Here is a 23,943-nt window from a genome sequence, read left to right on the forward strand (position 1 = left end):
ACCAATTCAGATTTTCGGGTTCCGTCGGATAGCAAATTTTGCCACGAAAAGGTTATTCCACCCCGTACGTGAAAAGTTACCCGCTCCTGCTTGGTAACGGCTTAATGTGAAATTTGGGGGATGATTCAGGCAGTATACATCCTCTTGAATATAGGTCTTGTAGCGACTTAGGATAATCGCAGGATAGAAGCATGAAAGACGAGGACAAGATATTTCGATTGAAGCACGTGACCGAGGATTGGTGCCTAACTGGGCATAAATCACGGACATTTCCGCTCCATTTCGGTTGAAGCGGGGTCATATGCCCCTCATCCAACTTCTCTCACTGCAAACCCTCATAATTTTGTCGCAGAACATGGCAATCGGTACCTAATACAAGCTAATCATATTGGTTAAGATATCCGCCTGCTTCTTTACTTCCCTTATATCTTACGACCTTTTTTACGACCCCTTGAGGACTAGAGCCATTTGAGGATTTAACCCTCGAACCCAGTATTCTGGCCTCGACACCGAAATTTCGAAGTTTTGGGCTTTGGCCTCGACTCCGTCGCCCCCATGGAGGTTAGATATCTTTTCTTTGTACATTTCAGAGAAGGCTAACGTTATTTCTCCAGAGAGGTCAAACTGCTCTTTCAGGGCAGGAAGAAAAAGATATCCCTAGTCATCGATTCCCTCCGGATCTGACGAACACAAGAACAATATACTTCAAAGGCGAATATCTTTCGATTTACAATGAGACAACGGCACATCGTCACACCTTTGAAGAAAATATAGCAGAATATACGCCGTACGAGATTCCTCCGGGATATACATGTTACGTCAGGGGAGCGAGCGTGTACTTTCAAGCCTAAAGGTATTCGCGCCGTACGCCAAAGACGTTGTTGAGGTAATAACCATCATTGTGCCCACACCATATAGTGAACGACACGTCCTGTGTATCATCCTTGGGAAACAAACTCGCCAAACACCCTGTCGTTTCCATGTGTTGGCTTCTTTCCCATTTCCAGAGGCGACTATTCGTGACGGCTGATTTGAATGGCTCTGGCAATATTGAAATATTGGTGGCTGGAGCATTTGAATACATGTGTTTCATTTCTATCGATTGAAGCGTTAGTCATTTGCGCATTTGGTTTCGCTGCCTCTGCTTACCTCGTCTCTCATTTGAAGGCGATTCTTGGTTTGTTGTTACTGGTTTGAGTTGTTCATTTCTTCCGTCTGTATACTCATGATTTCGAGAACGCTTCCTCGGATAATCAAGTGATATGAGATTGTTGTTGTCTTCTGACGGACGTTTATCTTCGCCATGGTATCTCAGCTTCTTTGCCGCTTCCAGCCGTGCAGGAGAGTCGAGAGAGTCTTACCAGTTGGACCAGCTTCACCTCCCGAGACTGAGTGAATTGAAACGATTTCTGCAGCAGATACAGCTGGAATTTCACACCACTTCATTTCCTCTGTACTGTACTCTAAATTCAGTTATTATCACCCCAGTAATAGCAATGCAGTAGACTAACTTGCAAGGAAAGGCTTCGTATTATTCTTCCTCTGAGTTTTTGACACGACTTTCCTAATTTGGTCCCGTAGAATCCAATGAGAAGGAAACGCTCGGTTCTCGACATAATTCTCAATGTTTTGAACAAGCCAGGAAAACTCCTCATCGGGAAGAGAGCCCAAGCCGTTAAAAGCTATCGTGAGGAAAATAATAGTTTCGCAATTCAACTTCAACAGCTCATCCCATCTTGGCTTGCAGTCCTCGGAGAGTTTTCTGATGTTGTAATTGATTCGTCGAACGGGCAAATCGGCACCCTGTTTCACGAGGTTGGAGATCGAAGCGAGCCTTTTCAAAATTGGGACCTGGTCGGCAAGAGTGGTAAGTTTAGATTGTAATGTCAAGGTCAACTGGTCATTAATATCCTCGAGTTGTAACAGTGTGAGATGGAGCATATCAAGTTGCTCAAGCAGGTTTTGAGCCATAATGATGGATGTTAAACACCCTTTGAGAAAAAAACTGGGTATTTATCAAGTTAGGGTTCAGTTGGGCCCGCATTATTTGGTGAGGTTCAGTCTGAACTAGCTGCACGTGGGTGTTCGGATTGTGGGGGGAGTGATTTGTAGGAAGCCTGCATGACAAACTGGCTGACGTGGCAGTGCCAAGGTCTCCCCTCGAAATCAAGACCAACTAGGTTGCGCTAGTGCATGTCGAATGCGCCAGAACTTTAATCGCATTGACAAGCTGGCCAGCCTAAGCAACCCTTGGGAATGGAACGAATAGGACGGGAGGAGCCTATCAATAAGTCACAGGGATCTGTCAGATGATTGAATAAAGGATTACAGGAAACGGATCCTTCTAGTCTTCATATCGACGGCCACAAAAAAAGGGCAGAGTCATGTTTCGGTGTGACAACCATGAGACAGCCTCGCGCTAATGCACAGAAATTCATATTGTCCCTGTTGTCGTTGATGGCCCACCGCGATTTGGCTCGGCGGCAAATGATTGGACAGTAGCTTATCGCGCAAGCTAGGTCGATCACACTTGCTGCACATGATACCTAATTAGTGGCCAAGCATCGCTGCAGCCTAAGGAAGTATATTATTGGCTCGGCAGACCCAGGTTTCGAAATATAAAGCGGGTCCAGCGTTCAGCCGCTCGTACTTTTGTCACGTTGGGACGGGACGGCTTCAGTGCAGACCCTCTTGGGGAGAAAATAATGGTGCCGCACCGGAAGCGCCTTTGGTCGTGGTATTCGCGTCTCCTTGACAGGGTTCCCCGCTCGGTTCAGCATTGCTGGCCAAGCCAAGGTCAAAAGCACTCTTCTTTCTACATAATCCAGAGGCCAATTACGGAAGTACTAGATTACAAGGGAACACTCTTCAGTACCTGTGCCTCCTCATCGCTCATGAAGCTTCCTATCAGGGAAGCGTGCATCAATTGTGTATGGGCCGAGAAGCGCGGAAGGACCGTGAGATCACGCCATTTTGGTCCACCAATCGGACACATGGCCACGTCAGAAAAGATGCGACGGCGCGGTGATTTGCAGTTGGATTGATCTTCCATCGACGTAGTCGCCGGTCTAGATTGTGGGCCAGGCACTAAAAAGCACTGGTCATGTGTCTGTCAGTCGCTGATGCAAGGCGGTCACTTCCATGGCTTGGAGCCTCTGTGATTCATGTCGCAGCTATGCCTCCTTCCAGCCAATGACGGCATCTCTTGATAGCTTGAGAGGCATGTGCCATGTAGAGTTGAGCCTATTATACAGCGCTCGAACCCCCTTTGGATGTATTTTACAGTATGATGAAGTTGCATAGATCGAGCGGGGAACCCTGCCCCAAAGAAGTGAGTACATGACTATCAGCAAAGCTCGCATGCCACCCATCAGGACCAATCTGACGCTCACGAGACTACACTGGGTATAGTGAGCCCACCTGATGTTTATACCCAGGTGACCTGTCAGACCTATTTCCCCGCTTTTTTGTTGATTTAAGACAGTGCGAAAGTAACGATTGTCTCTCGAATTTCTCTCTCGTGGTTTTGATTTCTATAATACATAGTCGACAGACTACCTACTCTGCCCCGTAAATTTCTTTTCCAGCATATCATACGTCAGGCTGAAAGCATACTACGGCAACGGTCTCCATTGGACTCAGATTCTTCAAATCCTGATCGCCAAACATATTCCTAAGCCGCTTTTCTGAACCTCTTCTCTCAAGCGTAAACGCCAGAATCCCTTCGAGTACACGTGCCCTTTTTTGCAGATCGATGGCCTCCCAATTAATACTTGTATAGTCTCTGATTAACCATTGACCTTTCTGATGATTCAGTAGATTTCGAAAACGGCTCCCCTAAAAACACTCCCAATTTCCCACCCGGCCTCTTTGTTTAGTCAGTTTAAACAAAGGTTCTATTGGCTTCTACGAAGAATTACGGTACTATAACAATGACTCATTATAGTTACCAGTGGATACAATACAGCCCTACGAGGATTATCATGGTAAGCCAATGAACCGCAACCCTTTCCGATCTTGGGACGATCGGTTTGAGGATAGCGTGCAACAGCCAAGGCGAGATAGTGACATACCGCCGTTTGATGCAAGGGAAAGGGAGGCTTTCTTCAACATGCTACGGCCGATGCTCTCATTCAGACCTGAGAATCGCCCTACTACTAAGCAAATTCTCGATTCAGAATGGATGGTAAAATGGGCCCTGCCTGAATATGGCGAGATCCAAGATAATGTATGAGTTATTCTAGGGTGGGACTGCATGTATCATATTTATCCGCTCCCGAGGGAGTATCCCTGGGTCTGTTGCGAAATGTGGATGCTTGCACCTGAAAGAGACCACGACGGCAAAGCGTTCTGCCACAATAGATCGAGCTTACCCTTCCCAAGCAAGGTTCGCGTTTGGCATATGGCCTGAATCTCTTTGTCTTGGGAGAATTTGCTTGATGTAAGAATATGGTCGCCATATTTCTATCATATTCCTACCCTTCTCTCATGCGACCAAGCTGAGCTACTCGTGAATGCAGACCCTACAGATCATCCATCCACTGTGAGGGGATGGAGGGCGGGGTCAGGTCTTTACGCCGGCTGGGCGGTCTGAGAGGTGAGGTTACGTGACGTGGGCCGCCAAACAAACGGCAAAACTAACTCGAAAAGGCAATTCGCAGTCCTCAGTTTATTTACGTTGTGGTTTGTGGTGCAAGAGAAAACGAGGGAATGGTTTAAGTATCGATTAGAGTGGCATTTCCTACGTGGCATCCGCCAAAGATCGCCGCTGTTTCTTGAGTGTCGTGCTCCAGTACACCTGTATGGACCCTTTACTTCTCCCAGCGAATTTCTGTGCAAACTGTCTCGTCACCTCCGACCAAGCAAGATTCTGTTCTTCCCTGAGCTGCAAGCGATAACTGACTACATAGGCTATTTAGTTTCCCCTATCCTCAGGCCTACGAGTAGTCGTGAATGACTTAGGAATCTACCGCGAACTCTTGAGTATGGAGAATCCTCTTTGGAACTACAAGTCATCGTGCTTTACCCTCAGGGCCTCAGGAACTTCTAATCTATTGAGATAATGGCTGTTTCAAGTCGGGGACCGAGAATATGGCAAACAAATTACAGTCATATTCGAAATCAGTTACTTGATCGGTCACTCTTCCCTTCTTTCGACTGCATGCATTTTGTATATTTTCTCAATTTGGTTAGTGTAGCTTCAGAGTTACGCTAGCCTTAAACTGGTAATACACCGCTTACCGACGGAAAGAATAACAAATACAGAGACGCATGTTGATCATGAAATAGGCATCAAAAGTGACTCGATTTGTTGAGGTGAAGGTGAAATAACCGATTTTCTTTGCTTCTAGAGTCATATATTGATAACTTATTCCAGATCACGTCAAGCGACTGAGATCTGGGATTATATCAGGCCCCAGTACCTATAGTAAGGTTCGGAGCAATGCGCGCAGTCGCCCCCAGGAGTAAGAATCATAGTTCCTCGAGGACCTACAGCTCATGGGTGTGAATGGTATAGCTCCGGGGAACGAGAGGTGGTCCCCTGTGAGGGTCTCACGTATACATAGAGGTGGATAGTGTTTCAAGATGAATAATCAATATTAAGAACAACTATAGTTGACTCTAGATACAAGACGTAGCGCGAGGAAGCAAAGAAAGGTAGCTTCCTCGCGTTCAGGGGAACCCATATACACCCATGTGGGTCCCGCGCAGATCGTATCTCCATCCGTTCCGTATGCTTCATGTATATCTCTGACAGGTACCCTGGGAGCGTCGGTTACTACTTCTGGGAGCAATTGTGACGGTTCATGGATGCTTGGGTTTTACCACTACGCCATCTGGCCAAAAAGGCACAATGTTTGGTCAGCGACCAAACACCCAAGCTACTATATATGCTCGATCTCTGACAGCAATCAATAGCGTGCCTTGGAGCATGGAATCTGCGATCAGATATTATCTGGCACTGATTTAGACCTCACGGTATATATAGTAGCTCCACCAGGAATCGGCGTGACCACCTACACTCTGTCATTGTTTCACTACCGCTTTCTTTTATAGATAATTATGCGAAATACAAGGTGTAAGTGAAACAGCTGCTAATCTTGCATTGTGGGGAGCAACGATAAACCCTCGGTCCAGGACGGATCTGAATGCCAGTATTGGTTGGTATAAGCATTAGTTCGTGTGCTTTGGATGTTGCAGCGAAAGCTGCCTCGTGTTCTCCGTAATGTCGTCCATTTCGGCGGTTTTCCCCGGCTCGTACAAAAACTGTTGAACGATAGACCCCATACTGCGAGGTTGGAAGGCTTCAATACTGCGTGGTCTGAAGCCTTGGTCTAAAGCCTCCTTTATCATATCGTGCCAAACCTCAGCATAAGACTTTTTCCAATCTTCGATGAAGGCTTCGGCTTGAGCCATCGTTCTAAATTTTTTGTGACAAGCACCAGCCTTCCCCTTAACTTCTCTCTCAGCACCGCCTTTGCCGCTGATATTCGTAAGCTTCCATGGTTTCCTCCGCAGCGGAGGCCTGCAATACATACTGGTAAAAAGGATAGATACCAGGTTTTGCCCCATTAGCGACCGCAAAAAATCCATTCCCATTCAAAGGTGCCGTTTCTCCTGCGCCCTCCTTTATCACCTTCTTGGCCTGGGTCGCACCCATTTTTTCCATGTACGCGTGGGCCTGTTTGAGGGTTTCGCAACCTTCAAATAATGAGCTACAACCTGTCACGCGGGGATGTGCATCTCCCCTACCATTTTGGCTAATATTTATCAAAGCTGTGATCTCGGATAGGGAAAATACCAGGATGAAAATATGGTAGGCTCCTCTACACGCCCCTTAAAAACCGCGTAGTATTCATAATGCGGTGGCATGGCGTAGGTGACTCCGCGCAAGGCACGATTGCAAAATCACTCGAAGTTGGCGTCGGTGCTTTGAAGAGGGGAAGAAAGCTTCAGCAAAATACCTTGGAGGGCAGTACTACTCGCCCAAGTCTAAGCCACTTGGGATCAACTGACAGCATCCGATGCATGACGAGTATCACGGACTGTATAATTGGGCCACGTATTTGGTTCTTCCTTATCTGTGTACGGGGTGTTGACTCGCGGTGCCTCGAAGTAGGTGCCATTGGTGCCAGCCTCAAAACTAAAATCACATCTCTGTAGCTTTTAACCAAGATGAGAAACTGTATATTGGTCTAAATGGCAGTCTTCTCACATCCATCCCTGAACCTGATTGAGACTCTACGGAATTAGAACCTTCAATTGACATAAGAGGGGCTAATAGCTATTACAAGGGGGTACAACCAGATTCTTATCGCTTCCAATCATATGATAAACCAAGAATGTTGACCTTGGTCGGCGTTTCGGGCGTCTTGGGATACATTAACATTTTCATACAAGGTGATTCAATTGAAAAAAATTGTGCAAATAATAGGCCTGCAGGTCGGCATTTTCTTCCCTTGCACGTTAACGCGCAATCTTTTCAGAACAAAATCAGGTAAGTAGGTTAAGATCGTTGACGTTGGAAGCAGATGATGCCACGGATTCCTACTTGAGTAAATGGGAGAATGTGCAAGGTATGAAGAAGCTTGTAAAGACTATTACCCAGCTCCCCTTGCTTACAGACGAGTGAGTGTGTACACGTAATGAGTACAGTGGGAAGATGTACACAATCGGCCCTTTTTTCCTCATGAAAGAAGAGGTTGTAATCTCTCATAGGCCAGATTTCTCGGCAGGGCAGACAAACAGGGCGACCAGCATTACTTGAGTAATGTTTGGTGGTCGACTTTTGCCTCAGTTGGCTGGATGTATCTTGAGGCCTTGCCAGGGGCCCAAACAACGCGTCACGTGGGGCCTAGCCCCAGCCCCTATATAAAACCAATGTGTGCCGTCAAAGCATTGAAATACCTCCTCCCACGAGAAGGACTCAGACTAGGATTGTGATATACGCTAGCATCAAAGTTCCCTTGTTGCGCCAATGCACGGATCATGGATGCCGTCTTTTTTGCGGCCGGATTTCACCTGGCCCCGACCGATGCAGTCAACAATATGCGAAGTCACACCTAAATTGCCACCTATTCCAGGCAAATTAAAACGCAGAGCCTGCGGTATATTTCATGAAGTATTGTACCGATTATCAGGCTGGTACTGCTCGTGGTGCGACATACCTTTCGACGCCAATATCGTACAATTGCCATTCGGGTTGGTCCTAAAGTGGACAGATCGAACGAGCATAGAGGAGGCCGTCGCAATGCAAATGGCGCGAGCTGTCGGAATGCCTGTTCCAAAAGTTTTATCTTGCGGAGAGCACCCCTATGCGCCCTTCAACCGCGTTTTCTCGATATTGATGACGAGACTGCCCGGTACCGCACTTGAGAACTCAGGCGATCCTTTACATGTTGAACTGGAGGACCCGTGGCTTTTCGAACTGAAGAAATGTGTCACATCCATGCGCACTTGGTCCTCACCTCATGCGCAAAGTATTTGCTCGGTTTTGGGTACCTCGTTACGAAGTTCAAGAGTGCCTAATCACATAATGGGTCCGTTCACAGACGAAGACGAGCTCCACGATTATCTCTTGAGTCCTGCATCTGGACACAGCTTCAATTCGACTGCAGAATACAATCAAGCATTGGCGCAAGCAAATGAGATTCGCAAATACTCTCACCGAATTACTTTCACTCACGGTGACTTTAAGGCCCATAATATTCTCGTCGGAGATGATGGTCATTTATCAGCTTTTCTTGATTGGGAATCTGCTGGCTGGTACCCTGAATACTGGGATTTCACGACTGCATTGAGATATGGAAAGAGCAGCTGGTGGGGTCAGGTGGCTTTGTGGATTGGAGGAGACCAGTACAACGGAGAGTTGGCTTGTGATATTGCGCTCAACTCATTGACCGTTGACTCATACATAGCCTTCTGATTTCCGATGATACATTTAATTTATGGTATGCCTTTTTCGTTCGCGCATTTTATTTGCGATCCATAGATTCATATTGTATTTGCAACTGGACACGTGAGGTACAGGAACATGCAACGACAGAAGGTAGCAGCAATGTGACTGAGCAGAACTGCACGCAACGTGACTAAATCCTAACTCCGGTCAAAGCGTTCGTAGCCCTTTCAAAGGCACAGCCTAGATCTCACAACCGGTCGTGGCTGTTGGTTGATGGCTGCGCTTGCGCTATACTGGTTTCCGATCGCCATACACTCCTGCGACAAAGCATCAACATTGCTGCATCGAACAATGCCTTGCTGAATGAGTTTTTGCAGAATCTTCATCAACCACACACGACAGGTAACTCCAGGTATGCTGTTGACATCCCCATCGTGCGATCTCATAATCTGATCAAGCTGACCATAGACGGTCCCTGGAACGATGGCGACTTGCACGAGGACACACAGAAAATTCGACTTAAAAACCCCACCGGTGGGTCCATGATCGGGCATCCAACCTCCTCCAAGATTTCGCATATGATATTTTGTGCCGCCCATTGCACTCGTATGGAAGTAGTAACCCCAATGGAAGTCATTTTGGCGAGGAGGGTCGGATCGGATCCAGAGAACGATGAATAGCGCGTTGAGTGGAAGTCTAGCTAATGCGTCTTCTTGTTGCTTCTTGATAAAAGTCGCACGTTCTTTCGCTGTCGTAGGAGCAGGTTGAAACATGGTTTCGGGCTGGGGTAAAAAGAGGACCAGAGAAATCTTGTGCAAGCAGTGATTGATGATATCTTATAAAAGTATTAAACAGCTGGATGGGACCCTTTTAAATATCCAAATTTTGCCCAGAGAAATATGCTCACATGGAACCAGAGCTGTTAAATGCACTTCCCTGCACTTGCGACACAAATGCAACCCGAAGCGCGCAATGTTTCCAAAATTATACTATCCTGGCATTCTCCGTCTCTCCATTTGTTCCTTCCTTCATGCAAGATAGCCCACGATCTTTAAATAGTAGGTTTCGACCACATAACTTCCTCGAGCGCGCGCTTCATGTAACACGGCCTCGGCGACAACGAACACTCCATCTGTGCTCTTCCCACCTAAAACTTCATGCTGATGCGTCTGATGGCCCGTCCAAACCCTATCTCTTGTGTTCTCACTGTTAAAAATCGGAACAGTTAGTTCTACCGATCATCCAACGCGCTCTTTCCAAACCACCCGGAACTGAGGTCAGATTCCGTACCGATCGCGTTTCGACATAGCTACCTGGTAGAAGGATACCTGTTTAATTGAGGCGACGCATTGTGAAGTCGATATTAATTGCTGGATGTAAGTACAGACTACGCACCGTCAATAGCTTTGGTCTTTATGTGTCACATGTCACGCAAAGGCGTTTTGAGAGTCCCTCGGTTTACTAGAGTGACGAAGGGTTCCCAATCTGTCCCTGTCTTTTAATACTACACCCACGAAATATATGTACCGTATGATAGCAGAAGCCATAGCAGTTCTGCGAAAATGGCTGAAGATAGTGAAATGCCATTATATTGGACCGAGTTCCTTGGATCCGGCGACTACGTCTGCTCTGCTAATGCTCGGAATGGGCCAGGAACCCCCTGTGCCCCAACGTGTACCAATCAGCAATGAAAAGGGTGCGTACTACTACGAGATACTACGAGACCATGCGACGATAATTCTTCAAGTGCTGCGCCAGAGCGTCCCATTTTTTGTTTTCACGTATTGGAGCGTAGGGGACAGGGAGGTCTCTTCCGACTGACTGAGCAATGGCCGTGGAATTATAATCGCGAGGTGTTCGAACGACAGTGGGCTTGGAGCGCGTGTTCTTTTGCCAATTAGCGGTCAATCATTAAACCCTCATGTGAATATAGTCTTACCATATCTTCCTTGGACGGCGGAAGGATATCGGGATGAGAGTGGTACGTGAAGATTTGACCATCAGGCAGTTCCATGATAAGCCAGCTTTTCATCCCATACAGGAGCCAAAATTCATTATGGCGCCGTAACAGATTATTGCGGCGCTTGCGGAGTTGCTCCCGCTTGACACGGCTTAGGGCGGGCACCATTTTTAGACTAATTTGCTGGGATCAAAGTAGTCGCCCGCCATGGCCGGTTAAAGCATTTATTTATTTCGGACAATTGCTATGGCCAAAAGTTGAAAATAGCATCTTCAACGATGGGCACCACATACCCAGAGGTTCCAACGATCCTCACCTGTTATAACTTAAAGTGCGGTTAAGCGATCAAAAGATGCGGCTCGAAATTGACGTTCTATTGTAGGAATTTTCTGTCGCCAGATGAGACAACAGCTTTAGTTTACCGCTATTCCTGATTTTCACTGTATCAGAAGCATGCCCAGACATAACGTCAGGTCAATTATATCAGGCGGAGAATACTATACACTCTGGACGTCCCATTCTTGATACAAATTCAGACCGTGAAGCTACTTGCCATGGAAAGAGAATAGTGTCCCTCAACAATCGTAAGTATGAAACATGTCTCTATACCCGTCGTTATTATATTTTCCACGGCCTCCCGAGGTTAGACTTTGCTTCTCTGGACCCCATCGCTGATTGTTAATGATTCGCAGCCGAATCTGGCTTCATGGATGCCTCCATTGACTCAAGCCACTGGTCCTCGGACAAGCCAGGTCATACCTGAGAAAAACACACGACTTTACGTAACATCTGTCTCGCAATTCTCCTCACTGATATTGCACCGACCATTATGTTCTGGTGATTCGCTATCATACTCCCGCTCTCCACTCAGCATATCTGCTGTGGACTCTGCGATGGGACTCGAGCACACCGAAGGAGCTACTGCGTTAGGTCTATCAACTAGTGCCACAAGCGAACAGTACATCGACACTGGATTTAGTAGCGAAAGCCTCTCGCCGAAAGCAGATTTAAAGAGCGACGCTACACCCCTGCTTCAGGATGTCATTAGCAAAATCACCGTTTCGCCGGTTTCGTTTGATCGTACCCATCAGCAAATCTTAGAGAGTTCGGATGCATTGCACCCTGGCTATTCATCGGAATCTTACCCAACGCCTACAGATCATTCGACAAGCCTGGAGCATGCCGAAAATGGTACGAGTGGGGAAACTGGGAAGAGGAAGATTTCACAAAAAGAGACCACCAGCGATAGACTTTCAAGTACCGAGCGGTCTGATACTGCTGGCCATAGTATTGGGACAACGGGCCATTCTATATTAGGGCTGTTCCCGATATCGGTTTTTACCGATAATTCCGATACAAACCTGTACCGATATTATCGGCCGTTAATTATCGGTATAGGTTTTTAGTAGCCGATAAAAAAACCGATAACTTTGAGAAGTTGTTAGTAGTAGCCGATAATTTATCGGTTTTTTATCGGCTACTAAAAACCTGCGCCGATAATATCGGTAGACCTGTAAACTAGCCTAATTAGGCTTGTTTATAACTAGTTACTGCATGCATACATGTATATATATATATATATCATCCATGCATGTATTGCCTCTCTTGAATAGTCCAACAATCTTAGATTCTTAATCCTACTCTGCTCCTAGCTACTGCAATAACCAACTGTAACTAATCAATTAATAAATTCATTCAACGAACTAACCAAACTAAGCAATAAATTCAACTAGTTAACTAAACAATATCTTTCATCAGCATCAACATCCTCATAGTATCTGCCCCTAAACTATGCCTTCGAACTCCCAAAAGATCTCTCCCTCCACTAAATAATCTCTCAACTGATACCTCTGAAGCTGGGATCGCAAGAAATTCCCTTGCAGCCTCTGCCATTTGAGGGTATTCGCCCTTATGGGTACGCCACCAATTGCAGAGCCAGTCTGGATCCTCTGCACCTGTGATAGTAACCCGAGGACTATCAAAGTACTGATCAATATCAGAAACAAATTGATATTCCTGAGGCTGTAGCTTTTTCAGCATCCATAACCGCATTGTTTTGCGATTGAGAGAATCTTCCTGAGTCAAGTCTAGAATTGACTGTGGATTCGAGTCTAAATTTGTCTGTGGAAGCGAGGATGGAATTGATTGTGGAAGTGGTGGATATCTCTTATGGAGCATCCGACGAGTCTCCCGTATAATCAATTGGGCAGCATCTTGATCTACCATCTCATGAAGTATGAGATCACCTTTGAGCTGAGGATCAAGCATTAATGCCGTATAATAAGCTTCAGAGTTATCCATGAAGTCATAGTACTTTTGGTACTTCTTCATGCCTGCCCTTATTGCATTAGCAATATCATCATCATATCCCACTAAGGCATCATCCCGTAAAAGATCATGAAGCTTATAGTAAATTGGGACAGTGAGACTGATTTGTGGCCTTGATATAGATACCAAGTGCGTCAAGTCATTAAAGGTTTTGAGAGCTTTATGAATCTGACTAAGTCGTTCCCATTCTGCATTGGTAAAGGGAGGAATTTCACCCTGTACAGCACAGAATCGATTAATCTGAGGTCGAGCTTGTATCCCATCATTAAGCATTCGAAAGGTAGAATTCCACCGTGTTTCTACATCATACTCGATGAATTTATCATCGAGCTTCATCTCATCACAGATTGACTTCCAGTCTTGCCTCCGTTGAGGACTGCGAGAAATCCAAATAGCAAGAATCCGGAGTTTAGCTAATGCTGATTGAGATGAGATCGATGGAGAGGTTGATGATGAGCTCGATTGGGAATTCCTGGATTGTAGATTATCACAGATCGAATTGGCCTCTGAAACACTTCCAGCTTTCAAGGAACGAAGAATATCTTTCACAATAAGGTTCAAGATATGAGCCAGACAGCGAACATAGCTATTAGGTCCAGAAAATCGAATTGGTTGTAAAGAATTCTGATTCTGTTCCAAAAGATACCATAACTCAGAAACCATCTCTTGAACATTTGAGGCATTATCCCCAGTAATTGTCGTCAACTTTGACGTGAGATCCAATTCCACTAAGGCCTTGTGAACCACAGTAGCAATATTCGCCCCTGTATGAGGTCCAAAGATTTCACAGAACTCTAGAGTCTCTTCACGATAGTGAAAACCCTCTGTAAGCCAGTGGCCAATGATACCAAGGATAGGATAGTGATTCTGACTTGTCCATATATCAAGAGATAATGCAATTGTTTTGCATGTAGTAGCTAAGTCCTCCTTCAACATTGATCGTTGGGTTTTGAATTGCTCTTGTAATCGCCGACTCACAGTTGATCGAGATGTGAATGGTAGAGTGATTCCTGGAATATCTTCAAAGATTTGCTGAAAAGCCTGAGATTCAATGACTAGAAAAGCTTGCTTGTCTTGAATAACCCATCGAAGGATGTTGCGTTCAAGATGCTCTTGGATTGAGAGGTTCCCTTGTTTTTTGAAGACTTGGCGGATATCTTGGATTTTTTGCTTTGAATTTGAACTTTGAGGTGGAAGAACTGAGTGTTTTCTCTCAAGATGACGCTGCATATTCGAGGTTGATGACTGCCTTTGTGATTCCGAGGTTTTCCAACTACATTGTAGGCCAGTTTTTTCATCGATGACTGTACATTGGATATCCATGTCGACAGTCCTTGGTTTCCCTGTACGGAGGACTTTCCACTCACGGGATACCTCAGTTGTAGAGAAGTAATCCCAAATCCAATCGGTAGTCGGTGCTGGGCGAGGTTTCTTGATCTTCCGGGTAAAGGTTTGTGAGGCAGATTCATGAGGTGAAATCTCTGAGAAGGCTAGAGATTCTTGATCGGTAGAGGGAGAATTGAATTGCCATGGCGATTGTGAAAAAAACTGAGATATATCAGACTCAGTGATTTGGTCTGATGGTAGAAGTCCTTCAGGGGAATCAGGGCCACCATTAAGCAATTCATAGTCAACTCGTGCCTGCCTTCGTGTAGTCATTTGCAGGTCCTCATTGCCTTTGTATGCCATAATGATGAGAGTAATCAGGATGCTTGGAAGTTGGAAGTTGGAAGTAGGGGGGTAGCGGGTGTGTAGTTGGAACCTGGAAGGCAGCAGGATTTTAGAAAAATTTTCATGGTAGTACCTATTAATTATACAAGTAATATCGGTATACTACCGATAATATCGGCTGAAAACCGATATTATCGGCCGTTAATTATCGGTAGACAATTTTGTGAGGCGATACGATAACCGATAATTTTTTGAAGCTATTTGTAGTAGCCGATACGATACCCGATATGGAGAAATCCTGCCGATATCGTATCGGGAACACCCCTATTCTATATATGAGGTGCCTACTCATGAAAGCCAAACTATGCCAATGACGTTGGTAGAAACGGCCACCCCTCAAAGTAGTCCGCCGATGACACGACCAACGTCAGCCACAACACCCTCAGACCATGAATGGCATGACACGGCAATTTATGGCAGTAAAATATCAGCATGGCTTTCAAAAGAGGGAATGGTATTGATACTCAGCAGTGCCCTTGGGGGCAGTATTGCTCTTATCGGGATTTTTGTTCTACATTATTTAATCATTCGCCACTTGTGTAAGCGCGCTTGGCGATCTACCTCTGTCTTCCAACCGGAAGCCGAAGATTCCCATCTGAAAAGTGACAAGGGGTTAGCTCAGAGAGCGGAAATTTCCCACTTTTCTGTGGATACTTGAAAGGCATCTTTTTTGGCATTGGGTGACTCCGTATTCTCAGCAACGATTTGCAATAACTCTCCAGATACAGTAGTTTTCGAAATCAGTTATACCGCCACACTCTTACGACTTGATTGCCGGAAACTAATTCCGACACTTACGAGTCCTGATTGGATATCATGTCGACATAGGCTTTCCAGACCGCTTTCCAAAATAGTATCTGTAACTTACAGTACCATTGTGAGACATCAGGCTTTGGTCTCTTAATGCGATGACTCATCGAATGTAACGAAGCAAATACCGTCACAGTTCTGCCATCATTGCAGAGCGGTTCTCCAAAAGGGGCTTAGCGTCAACCGGGTATATTTTCCGGCAATCAAGTCGAGAGAGTGCAGAGGTATAACTGATTTCGAAAACTACTGTATTGATATTGATAATCCTAGCCAATGGTTCTTTCTGAAAATTCGATTTCCCTAATCGCGCACATGTACTGTAGTGGTAGAATTTTAGCTAGCTTGCGATAATGATGACCCGAAGCGCAGAGAGGTCTTCCACTTCGGCTTTGAGTAAGAATGATCATTGAACTGCGACGCGTACACCACCTGACCTGACTCAGTGGGACTCGACGGATGGCGATGAAGGTGCTAAGGACGGTGGAAATGGCGAAGATGGTGAAGATAGAAGATTTGGTGAATGCGAGATAGTTCGGTTCGGTCATAAATACAGAATGCGAGTGCGTTTTTTCCTAATATTGAGTCCGGAATGGAGAGAGCCGTGCTATCCCCATAAGCGAGCTATCTAGCATGCAAATCCCCTGGTTGGAATCATGATACTGATTGAACCGAAGCCCGCAACTTTGTCAGTCACCTCAAAAAATTGGCAATTCTCACCGACATTATATTGTAATGTGCTGCCGCACCCCCACGTCGTTGCGTTATCTTGGCATAGCCAATGACTACTTAAGATTGCTACTCCCCTACGTCAGTGGCGGTACATCCAACTACCCACGATCGAGCTCAATTCCAACAATCTACAGCGCGCGTGGAAGATCCGAATCTGTGCCGGCCAGATCATGGCTTCCGAAAATGAATTGATCAGCCAAAGCCACGGCAACGTTCTACAAAAAACAACGCTGTCAGATAGGCGGAACCAAATCTCCAATGAATGTTACATAAGGTGTATGATCGTGTTGGTTTTACTACTTCTACACAACACCCGAGAAGATCGTATTACTACCGTCAAGGATGGAGCTGAGCATTCGGTAAATACAGTGACGGCCACACTGCCCAAAACTCGACATTTACCCATGGGTCATAGAGTGCCTAAGATGACTCTGGTACCTGGTCTCATGGCTCCAACACGGCTTGCACAAGCTTCGCAGCGAAAGTCGGCAAATGGAAAAGCAACAACTCCATTCAAACAAGATCGGCTACCATTAGTAAAGCGGGTGGATACGAATCAAGTTCTGACGAAACTACAAGGCTTCAAGAGACGAGACTGGCCCAAGTTGAAGCGACTGAGTCGAGTTATTCATCGCACTTCAAGGCGAGTTTTGCTCTTTCGTGCACAGCTGTCGGTATTACCATCCGAGCTCGAAGATCGGACATCATCTGGAAACAGTTCAATCACGACAATTATGTGCAAGCAAAAGCCCACAGAGCTGGATTTTATCCCAGACCGCTTATACCAAGTTGGATTGTTTTTTATCCAACACTATCTCCAAAAGTGGAATGCAAGGTCGGTTGATGGAAACCTGGTAGACATTCCGGAGCTGGCTGCATTGTTAATCGACCGATTGCCTTGCCTACCCACGTGATATTGTTTATTCTGCGCCTGTCGTTGTTTTAGGCGGGCCTGCTCTTCAGGCATCATAGTTCCGTGGGCTGTGTGGTAAATCATATGTCGCCTTTTCTATAGTGATAGATTGCACTCTGTTTGAACTATGACGGGTACAATTTATCAGCAATTGTAGATGGTGTCTTGGCGTATACTAATATTCTATTACATTCCTATTCTTGGCTGGCGACAACACTTTGGATTAAACCGTACGGGTATTGCTAACATCCAAAATGCATCCCCTTTTACGCTTTCTATGCGCTTAACGTATTGCATGGCCCACCAATATATCAATACAGCAACGCGTAAATCCTTTTCTCCGTAGTTGGTCTGGGTGAGACTACAACGGGGGATTTCATCTCGAGTCCAATTATCGGACTTCGCGGCCAAGGCCTACGCAGTTGAAATTTCCTTCCGGATATACACAATGTAAGACGTTTTAATCTGCATCTAACTCATCCATATAAATTCAACAACTCTAGCGCCCTCTTTTCCGTGTCATGACCTTTCCCATGCTCGGGAGCTTTCGCGGTACCAGCCCGGATATATTCAAAGCTCGCCTTCGTCACTGTTATGCAGATCAGACAGCCTGACAATTTGCCCCTGCACCCATTGGTCCGCACTAGCTGCTCTAGCTGTATCAACCCTCCTTCTCTTGCTCCCAGCGCCCATTTGCGAGGGTGTACTATCGTAGCGAGTTTGCACATCATCCCTAAATTCGGCACGAAGAACCGATAAGGCATTGTTCAGGTAGTGCGAGTAGCAGTTCTCCGGGCGAATGGATCGCCCATCCTCGTCAACCCAAACTGTGAAGTGGTGATCAGACAGCCCATTCGAAAAGTCAGTCATAAAGGAGTCGTCCATTTTCAGAATTAATGTTCGTGTTGTTCCTGCTACGCTGATATGCATGGCGTAGGGCAACGGTGACAGATGAGCGGCTGAAGCAGAAGCCACATTCTCATGAGTCCGGGCTGTTGAGATGGCGAGAGGGCTCGGCCGGAGACTCCCAGGATCTACGTCCATGCCGTCTATCGCCATCACGTTCCCACCGACATCTGCTCCAGTCAGCTCTTCGCCGCGACTTTGAACTTCGATGTTATCTTCAGAAGGGGGACGACCGGTTGTTTGGCCATCGCTATTCCAAAGATACCCAAAGAACGCCTTGAAAACAGACTGTCGGACAAAGCCCGCTGTCACGCGAACTGGGAGGTGGCCTTGCCGCAACGACTCTGCCGACAGAGCAAATCGATCTGCCTCGATGGTATTCGAGTATGGTTTCCCACATCTTTTCGCCACTTCTATCTCTTCGCTTAAGTCTTCTGGGTATTCACACGGCCTAGGGGAGGGTAGCTCCCCCGTTGCAAATGATGTGTCGTCTGTGACCGGTGCTTGGAATGCCCTAGCCCTTAGGAGTGTAAAGAAATGGCGCCATATTTCTTGTTTGGGGAGAAAAGAAGATTCAGAGCTTTGCTGACCAAATAGGGCTTCGGGCTTAGCATCCTTGGACCACTTCAGGCGTTGGTGATTGGTCATTTCAAATCCGTACTGGAAACTGAAGCGCCAAAATTCAAGCAGGTCGTCTCCCAGCCATTGTTGTGCCAACACCGTCGAGACTGGGACCCCAGTGTTATATTTCCTGTATACACCCTGGTCAATCGTAATCTTTCCGTCTCGCGGCTGGACGAACAGTCGGTTCATGACACTTCGTGCGACCTCAAGATAGAGTCGGTCCTTGAAAAATGTCTTCAAGGTCGGAATTGGATAATCAATCTCTATCAAACGCGCCCATATTTCCTCTCGAGATGCTGCCGTGAAGTTTGAAAAAAGCCTGCCCGCTTCAAACTCCTTTTTTAAAGCGCTCAAATCTTCGCGGGAGACTTTAGGGACACGAGACTGAATTAGGTCGACTGTGACTGCATCAATCAGGGGTAACAGCTCCTCTCTTCCTCCGACCAATCTCGAAAAAGTCCTGAAGATCAATTCCCAGTAACATGCGATTGGCTAGAATTGCAACCATGTTAGCTGAGATAAGGTCGATTTGGGTTACCGAGTAACTCACTTCGTCGCAATGCATGGCTGTCACTTTATGAAGTAGCCCAATCCGCATGCCTCCCCAGAGGCCCGAAATAACGAGCAAAGAATTTAGCTTCCGGTGCAAAGTCTCATGTTTGAAGAATTGCTTCAAATACTTTCCTTTCTTGCTTCCCTCAAGGACCTTCAGTACAGCCCACCAGTTATTCGCAGCGAGTTGATCCCTCGGTGTGTTGAGGTAGCCCTCGTAGTGGTTGATCCGCTCGTAGATCAGTCCATCAGGTGGACGATTGTCGTTTGGGTATCGCTCCTGCAGCGACTGAATGAACTTGTGACGGACAGACTCCACATCATTGCTGTCGTTCTCGGGCGAGGCTAGGGAATTGTCAACGGGGATCTCAGAGAGCTAGCGCTCAGAACACGCACCTTCGTCATTATCTGTTAGATACACATCTACAATCCACCATTGGCTGTCGTAGTTGAGGACATCCTTGGCAGCCGTGATCAGATTTTCGTGATCGTACCCGCACAACCGGTAATCTAACCCCATCTCCAAGCTAGGAATGACTCCACTGCCAGATCGCGGACGTACGCGATCTTGCCAATGAGCTCTAGGAACTATCACTGGCACGTGGTTGTCCCGCATCAAGCGTTGGCACCCTTGAATCTTCATCATTTGTTTCAATCGGCGGATATTTTGCCGGCCGTCCATCCGTCTTCTGAACCCAGTCTCGAAGACGAGGTGAGAAATATGCACTCTAGCAGATAGCTCGAAATGACGTTCTTGATAGTCGTATAATTTTCGCTCCCAATGTTCAACTTCCAACTGCCTGCGCTTGAAAAGTTCAATTTCCAACTGCGTGGAAGGTGACATGATGGGAGCCAGAACAAGTCATCCGTGATTTACAGAAGAGCCGGTGTAAGGAATGACAAAAGAGACTATTCAGATATCGAGGGGCACTCCATGCAGAAGTCTTTATACTAGCTTGATTATTGAATCTATTTAGGAATAAATGTGAGCCAAAGATCTAACTTCGTCAACCTTATCACTTGAAATTACCTACCCTTCTATTCCAGCGGTCAATGCAGCCAGTTTTCTGTCTGTCCTCAACTACCGTTGTATGTTAGGGGAAGTTCATTCCTGCTAATAGTTTATCTGCCACATTTATCCACTGCCCATAGATGTGGAAAATTGCGCCGGCCTCAGTAATCTGTTTTGCCGAATACTGCCCACACGGACTAAGCTGACCATATCTTGGACTTTTATAAAGAGCTTCCTTGCATTGCGATGCAACAAGTTCTCAAATGTTACCCGGATGTCAAGGCCATAATCGGTTAAGATACCCATTCGCTTCTCGCTTGTGAAACATGAAGCTTTCCACCAAGAGCAAACTGGATTCGCTAGTTTCAACCACGGCACTGTCTTTTTCTGTCGCGGTTTTGGTTTGTCTATCTTTTATCTTTGTCGGATGTTCGTCGTCTTCCTCTCCGAGGGGTCTGCATTACTTGCAAGTAAGAAACGCCCGAAAACGCTTCAGTTCTAATCACCTAGCTAAGAAATCGGCAGGTAGACCTGAAAGATTTTCCAAAGCTACCTGATTTACAAATTCGGGATTCGTTCAATATTGACAATGCGCGTTCCGAGAGAGGGGGAAGAAATGCCGTCGAAGACGTGGCGTCTAGCGTCCATACCAGCGCACATGAAGCAGCTATTGAGGCAACGTCTGCTTCCAGGAGCATGATTCAAGCCCAGATACACGACTTGAAGTCACATCTGCCTCGTTACTCTTTTGTTGGCCTCTGGAGCTACTGCAAGTCCCAGGATGGCTCGAAGATGGTGTGCTCCCACCCCAGCACATCTTTTTCTTTCGATCTATCTGCCTTGCTTGATTCTACGCCAATAAAGGTAATCGACGTACTTCCAGAGATAGATCAAAGTCTGATTTCCGGCTACCGTCAACTCTCCCTGAGTGCGATCCGTTTGTATATTTCCGGGTTTGTGGCAACCACGCTGACCATAATCTTGGCTGGTCGCAAGTGTTTCTTTTCCAGTGGTAGCAAGTTACTTGCCATATTTTGCACGGTATGTAATACTCGGGAGAACATAGAAAGATGCTGACAAACCAAGCTTTCATCGACGCTCATTACGACTGCCACAATCTTGGTCATGGTGCTGTATGGTCTTTTCGCTTCCGTCGTCAAGAATAACTTTCAGACCTATGGTGTCCAAGTCAACTTTGGAGCAAAGATGCTTATCACAACGTGGTTGGCCTTGATGTTCTCTATTGCCAGTTCAATCATATGGCTGGTTCAAATTTTCTGCTGTTGCATCTAAATGGCAAGCGCATTGCGGGTCTCGAATCAGATATTCATTCAGCTGAGTAGATTGCAATTTATTTATATGGTCAACTGCAGATGGTGGACTGGGGTACTGTATTGCTTGCTTCTATAGTGCACATTCCGTAAATTGGAAATCTTTCTCGCTATATCTGTCGGGACATATACTCCCGTCAGAATAAGCAAAGACAGGTTGTACGTAATCTTGCTAAGCAACGGCTCCCGCCGTATGGATTCAGGGGTACTGGGCCTTGACCTAGGAGAGGACACACATCTATTTTACATGAATCAAATTGACTTTTGCTTTGGAAGCATAACCACTGTCCACTTAACTGTGTACACAGTACCTAGCTGGTGATACCAACAATATCTAATTCACAAAACTTGAGCCGAATACTTGTTGAACTCCCATGTCGTTTGTGGCCTTTATGGTAGAACTATCAGATAAATATGATACATTGTGGCCGCCTAATAATCTGTAGCGGGCGAAATATGGAAACACGGATGTTCTATGAAAGGTCACTAAAGCAGAACAGCCAATCTTGTCCGTGAGAAAGGATTTGATGGTAGGCTCAAGTGTGACAAGGGGTTTTCCTGCTTTCGGTTGAAGGACCTGGATCTGTATACATCCTTCTGATGGGCTCTAACATATCACGCGCTGAAAATGATGCATTCACGGGACACAACTCCTCACAAGCGGCTTGAGCTTCACATGCCCTTTCAACCAGGTTGCAGATTGTATTCTGGAAATTTCGGAGTACTTGTTGCACGGAATTGTTCGTATCCCCGGTACCGGATCGGTAAAGTGTCTGTAGCTCGTTGAAAGTGTGTTCCGTCAGGTCTTGGAGTAGCTTGAAGAGAGCATAGCAGTCACGATAGTAAGCATTGTGTGCTTGCTGTTGGCCGATCTGGCGAACAATATGTACAATCTCTTCCATTTCTGGATTTCGCGAGGACGTTTTGTGCAAGAGAAAACGAATAAGCACGTTCAACCCTTATAGCCTTTAGTTACCTAATGAGAAATACACCATGCTCTTATCCGTCACAGTCATTGCACACATAGGCCAGTCGCATAGCCCGAAGATCATTGGGACAACGACAGATAAACATGCCTCGACTGTTCAACATGAACGTGCTCATTTCTGAGGGTCCAGCCGTTGAGGTCGTCATTGTTGATATGATGGTTCTTCACCTCAACCGTTCTGGTGATCACCACCGCATAAAGTGTCACTTCCACCCTTCCTTCGTGTTTCAGCAAATACCGACTTGTGTAGTAAAGAATATGACCCGGGCTCCACACTTGGCTATAAAAACGCCTACCCGCCCGAATAATTATCCTCAATCCAGTCGGAATAATTACTTTGACTTTGCAAAATGGACTCTCTCGATTACCATAACCTGCGCAACTGTGCCGTTGATATTATAATTGGCATGCTCGGGCTCTCCTACTTTGTCGTTTATCTACTACTATTTTTGATTTTCCATTTTCCTTCAACTCAAGAGTCGATCCCATATGCCCTGGCAGTCATCGCCTTTGGTGGCGGAATCGCTTTGTGGCATTTATGTGTTGTCATCCAAAATGGTTTCTGTGTGCTTCACAACAAAACAAAGACAAAACAGCAAGTCTCATTGTGGTTCGTTGGTCTGTTCCTCATTTGGACCGCTGCTCTTCCGACGGTCGCGTTTCTCTTTCCAGCCCAACCATTGCTACAACTTGGATACGCTTCAGCCTTCACCGTAATCGTTGTTGGAAGCCTCCCTGACGGCTACCTCAAAGATAACACGGTATCCTTTCGTGGTCGATTCGGCCAGTATGCGCCAGTGGGCCTATTGGCGTTGGTGCCCACCATTCATGCATTGGCCGAACCACTCCACGATCCCTCCCCACTGGCCACTGCATTCGGTCGACTGCTGCTCATCAATTTCTTCGGTTATGTTTTCTACGTTTGTCGTCCTCTTGAGAGAATTGGATTGGCGCGGATTGGGCAGCCCAGTCTACGCGGCATGTACCTGATCGCAACATACAGCCTCGTGGAGTATTCCAAAGTAGTCATGCAGGTAGCGATCCCCTACACGTCTTGATACCAAGAGGAGGGCGGTGGTCAGAAGCCATTGCCAGACCCAAGAGACTATGACGTGAAACCCATGTCCTGTGTTCTGTTATTGCTCTTACGGCCAGTGAAC

General features: G+C 46.3%; 4 protein-coding genes across 4 annotated transcripts; 1 reads left to right on the top strand and 3 right to left on the bottom strand.

Annotated features, from left to right (window-relative positions):
- Nucleotides 1-1,311: 1,311 nt before the first annotated feature.
- N7446_010050 (uncharacterized protein) lies at nt 1,312-1,971 on the bottom strand (the record flags this gene model as incomplete). Its single annotated transcript, XM_058518795.1, has 2 exons — nt 1,312-1,463; nt 1,512-1,971. The coding sequence occupies 2 exons, from the start codon at nt 1,969-1,971 to the stop codon at nt 1,312-1,314; spliced, it is 612 nt and encodes a 203-aa protein (XP_058369583.1).
- A 4,203-nt stretch (nt 1,972-6,174) lies between these two features.
- N7446_010051 (RNase H1/viroplasmin domain-containing protein) lies at nt 6,175-6,670 on the bottom strand (the record flags this gene model as incomplete). Its single annotated transcript, XM_058518796.1, has 2 exons — nt 6,175-6,484; nt 6,540-6,670. 2 exons carry the CDS (start codon nt 6,668-6,670, stop codon nt 6,175-6,177), a joined length of 441 nt encoding a protein of 146 aa, XP_058369584.1.
- A 1,581-nt stretch (nt 6,671-8,251) lies between these two features.
- Nucleotides 8,252-8,926, top strand: N7446_010052 (aminoglycoside phosphotransferase family protein; the record flags this gene model as incomplete). The annotated part of the gene is made up of 1 exon (XM_058518797.1): nt 8,252-8,926. One exon carries the CDS (start codon nt 8,252-8,254, stop codon nt 8,924-8,926), a length of 675 nt encoding a protein of 224 aa, XP_058369585.1.
- Nucleotides 8,927-9,126: 200 nt separating this feature from the next.
- On the bottom strand, nt 9,127-9,672 carry N7446_010053 (uncharacterized protein; the record flags this gene model as incomplete). The annotated part of the gene is made up of 1 exon (XM_058518798.1): nt 9,127-9,672. One exon carries the CDS (start codon nt 9,670-9,672, stop codon nt 9,127-9,129), a length of 546 nt encoding a protein of 181 aa, XP_058369586.1.
- Nucleotides 9,673-23,943: the final 14,271 nt, after the last annotated feature.

The sequence above is a fragment of the Penicillium canescens genome, assembly GCF_028828765.1.
Source record: "Penicillium canescens strain IBT 15451 chromosome Unknown utg000006l_segment0_segment0, whole genome shotgun sequence".
NCBI lineage: Eukaryota > Fungi > Ascomycota > Eurotiomycetes > Eurotiales > Aspergillaceae > Penicillium > Penicillium canescens.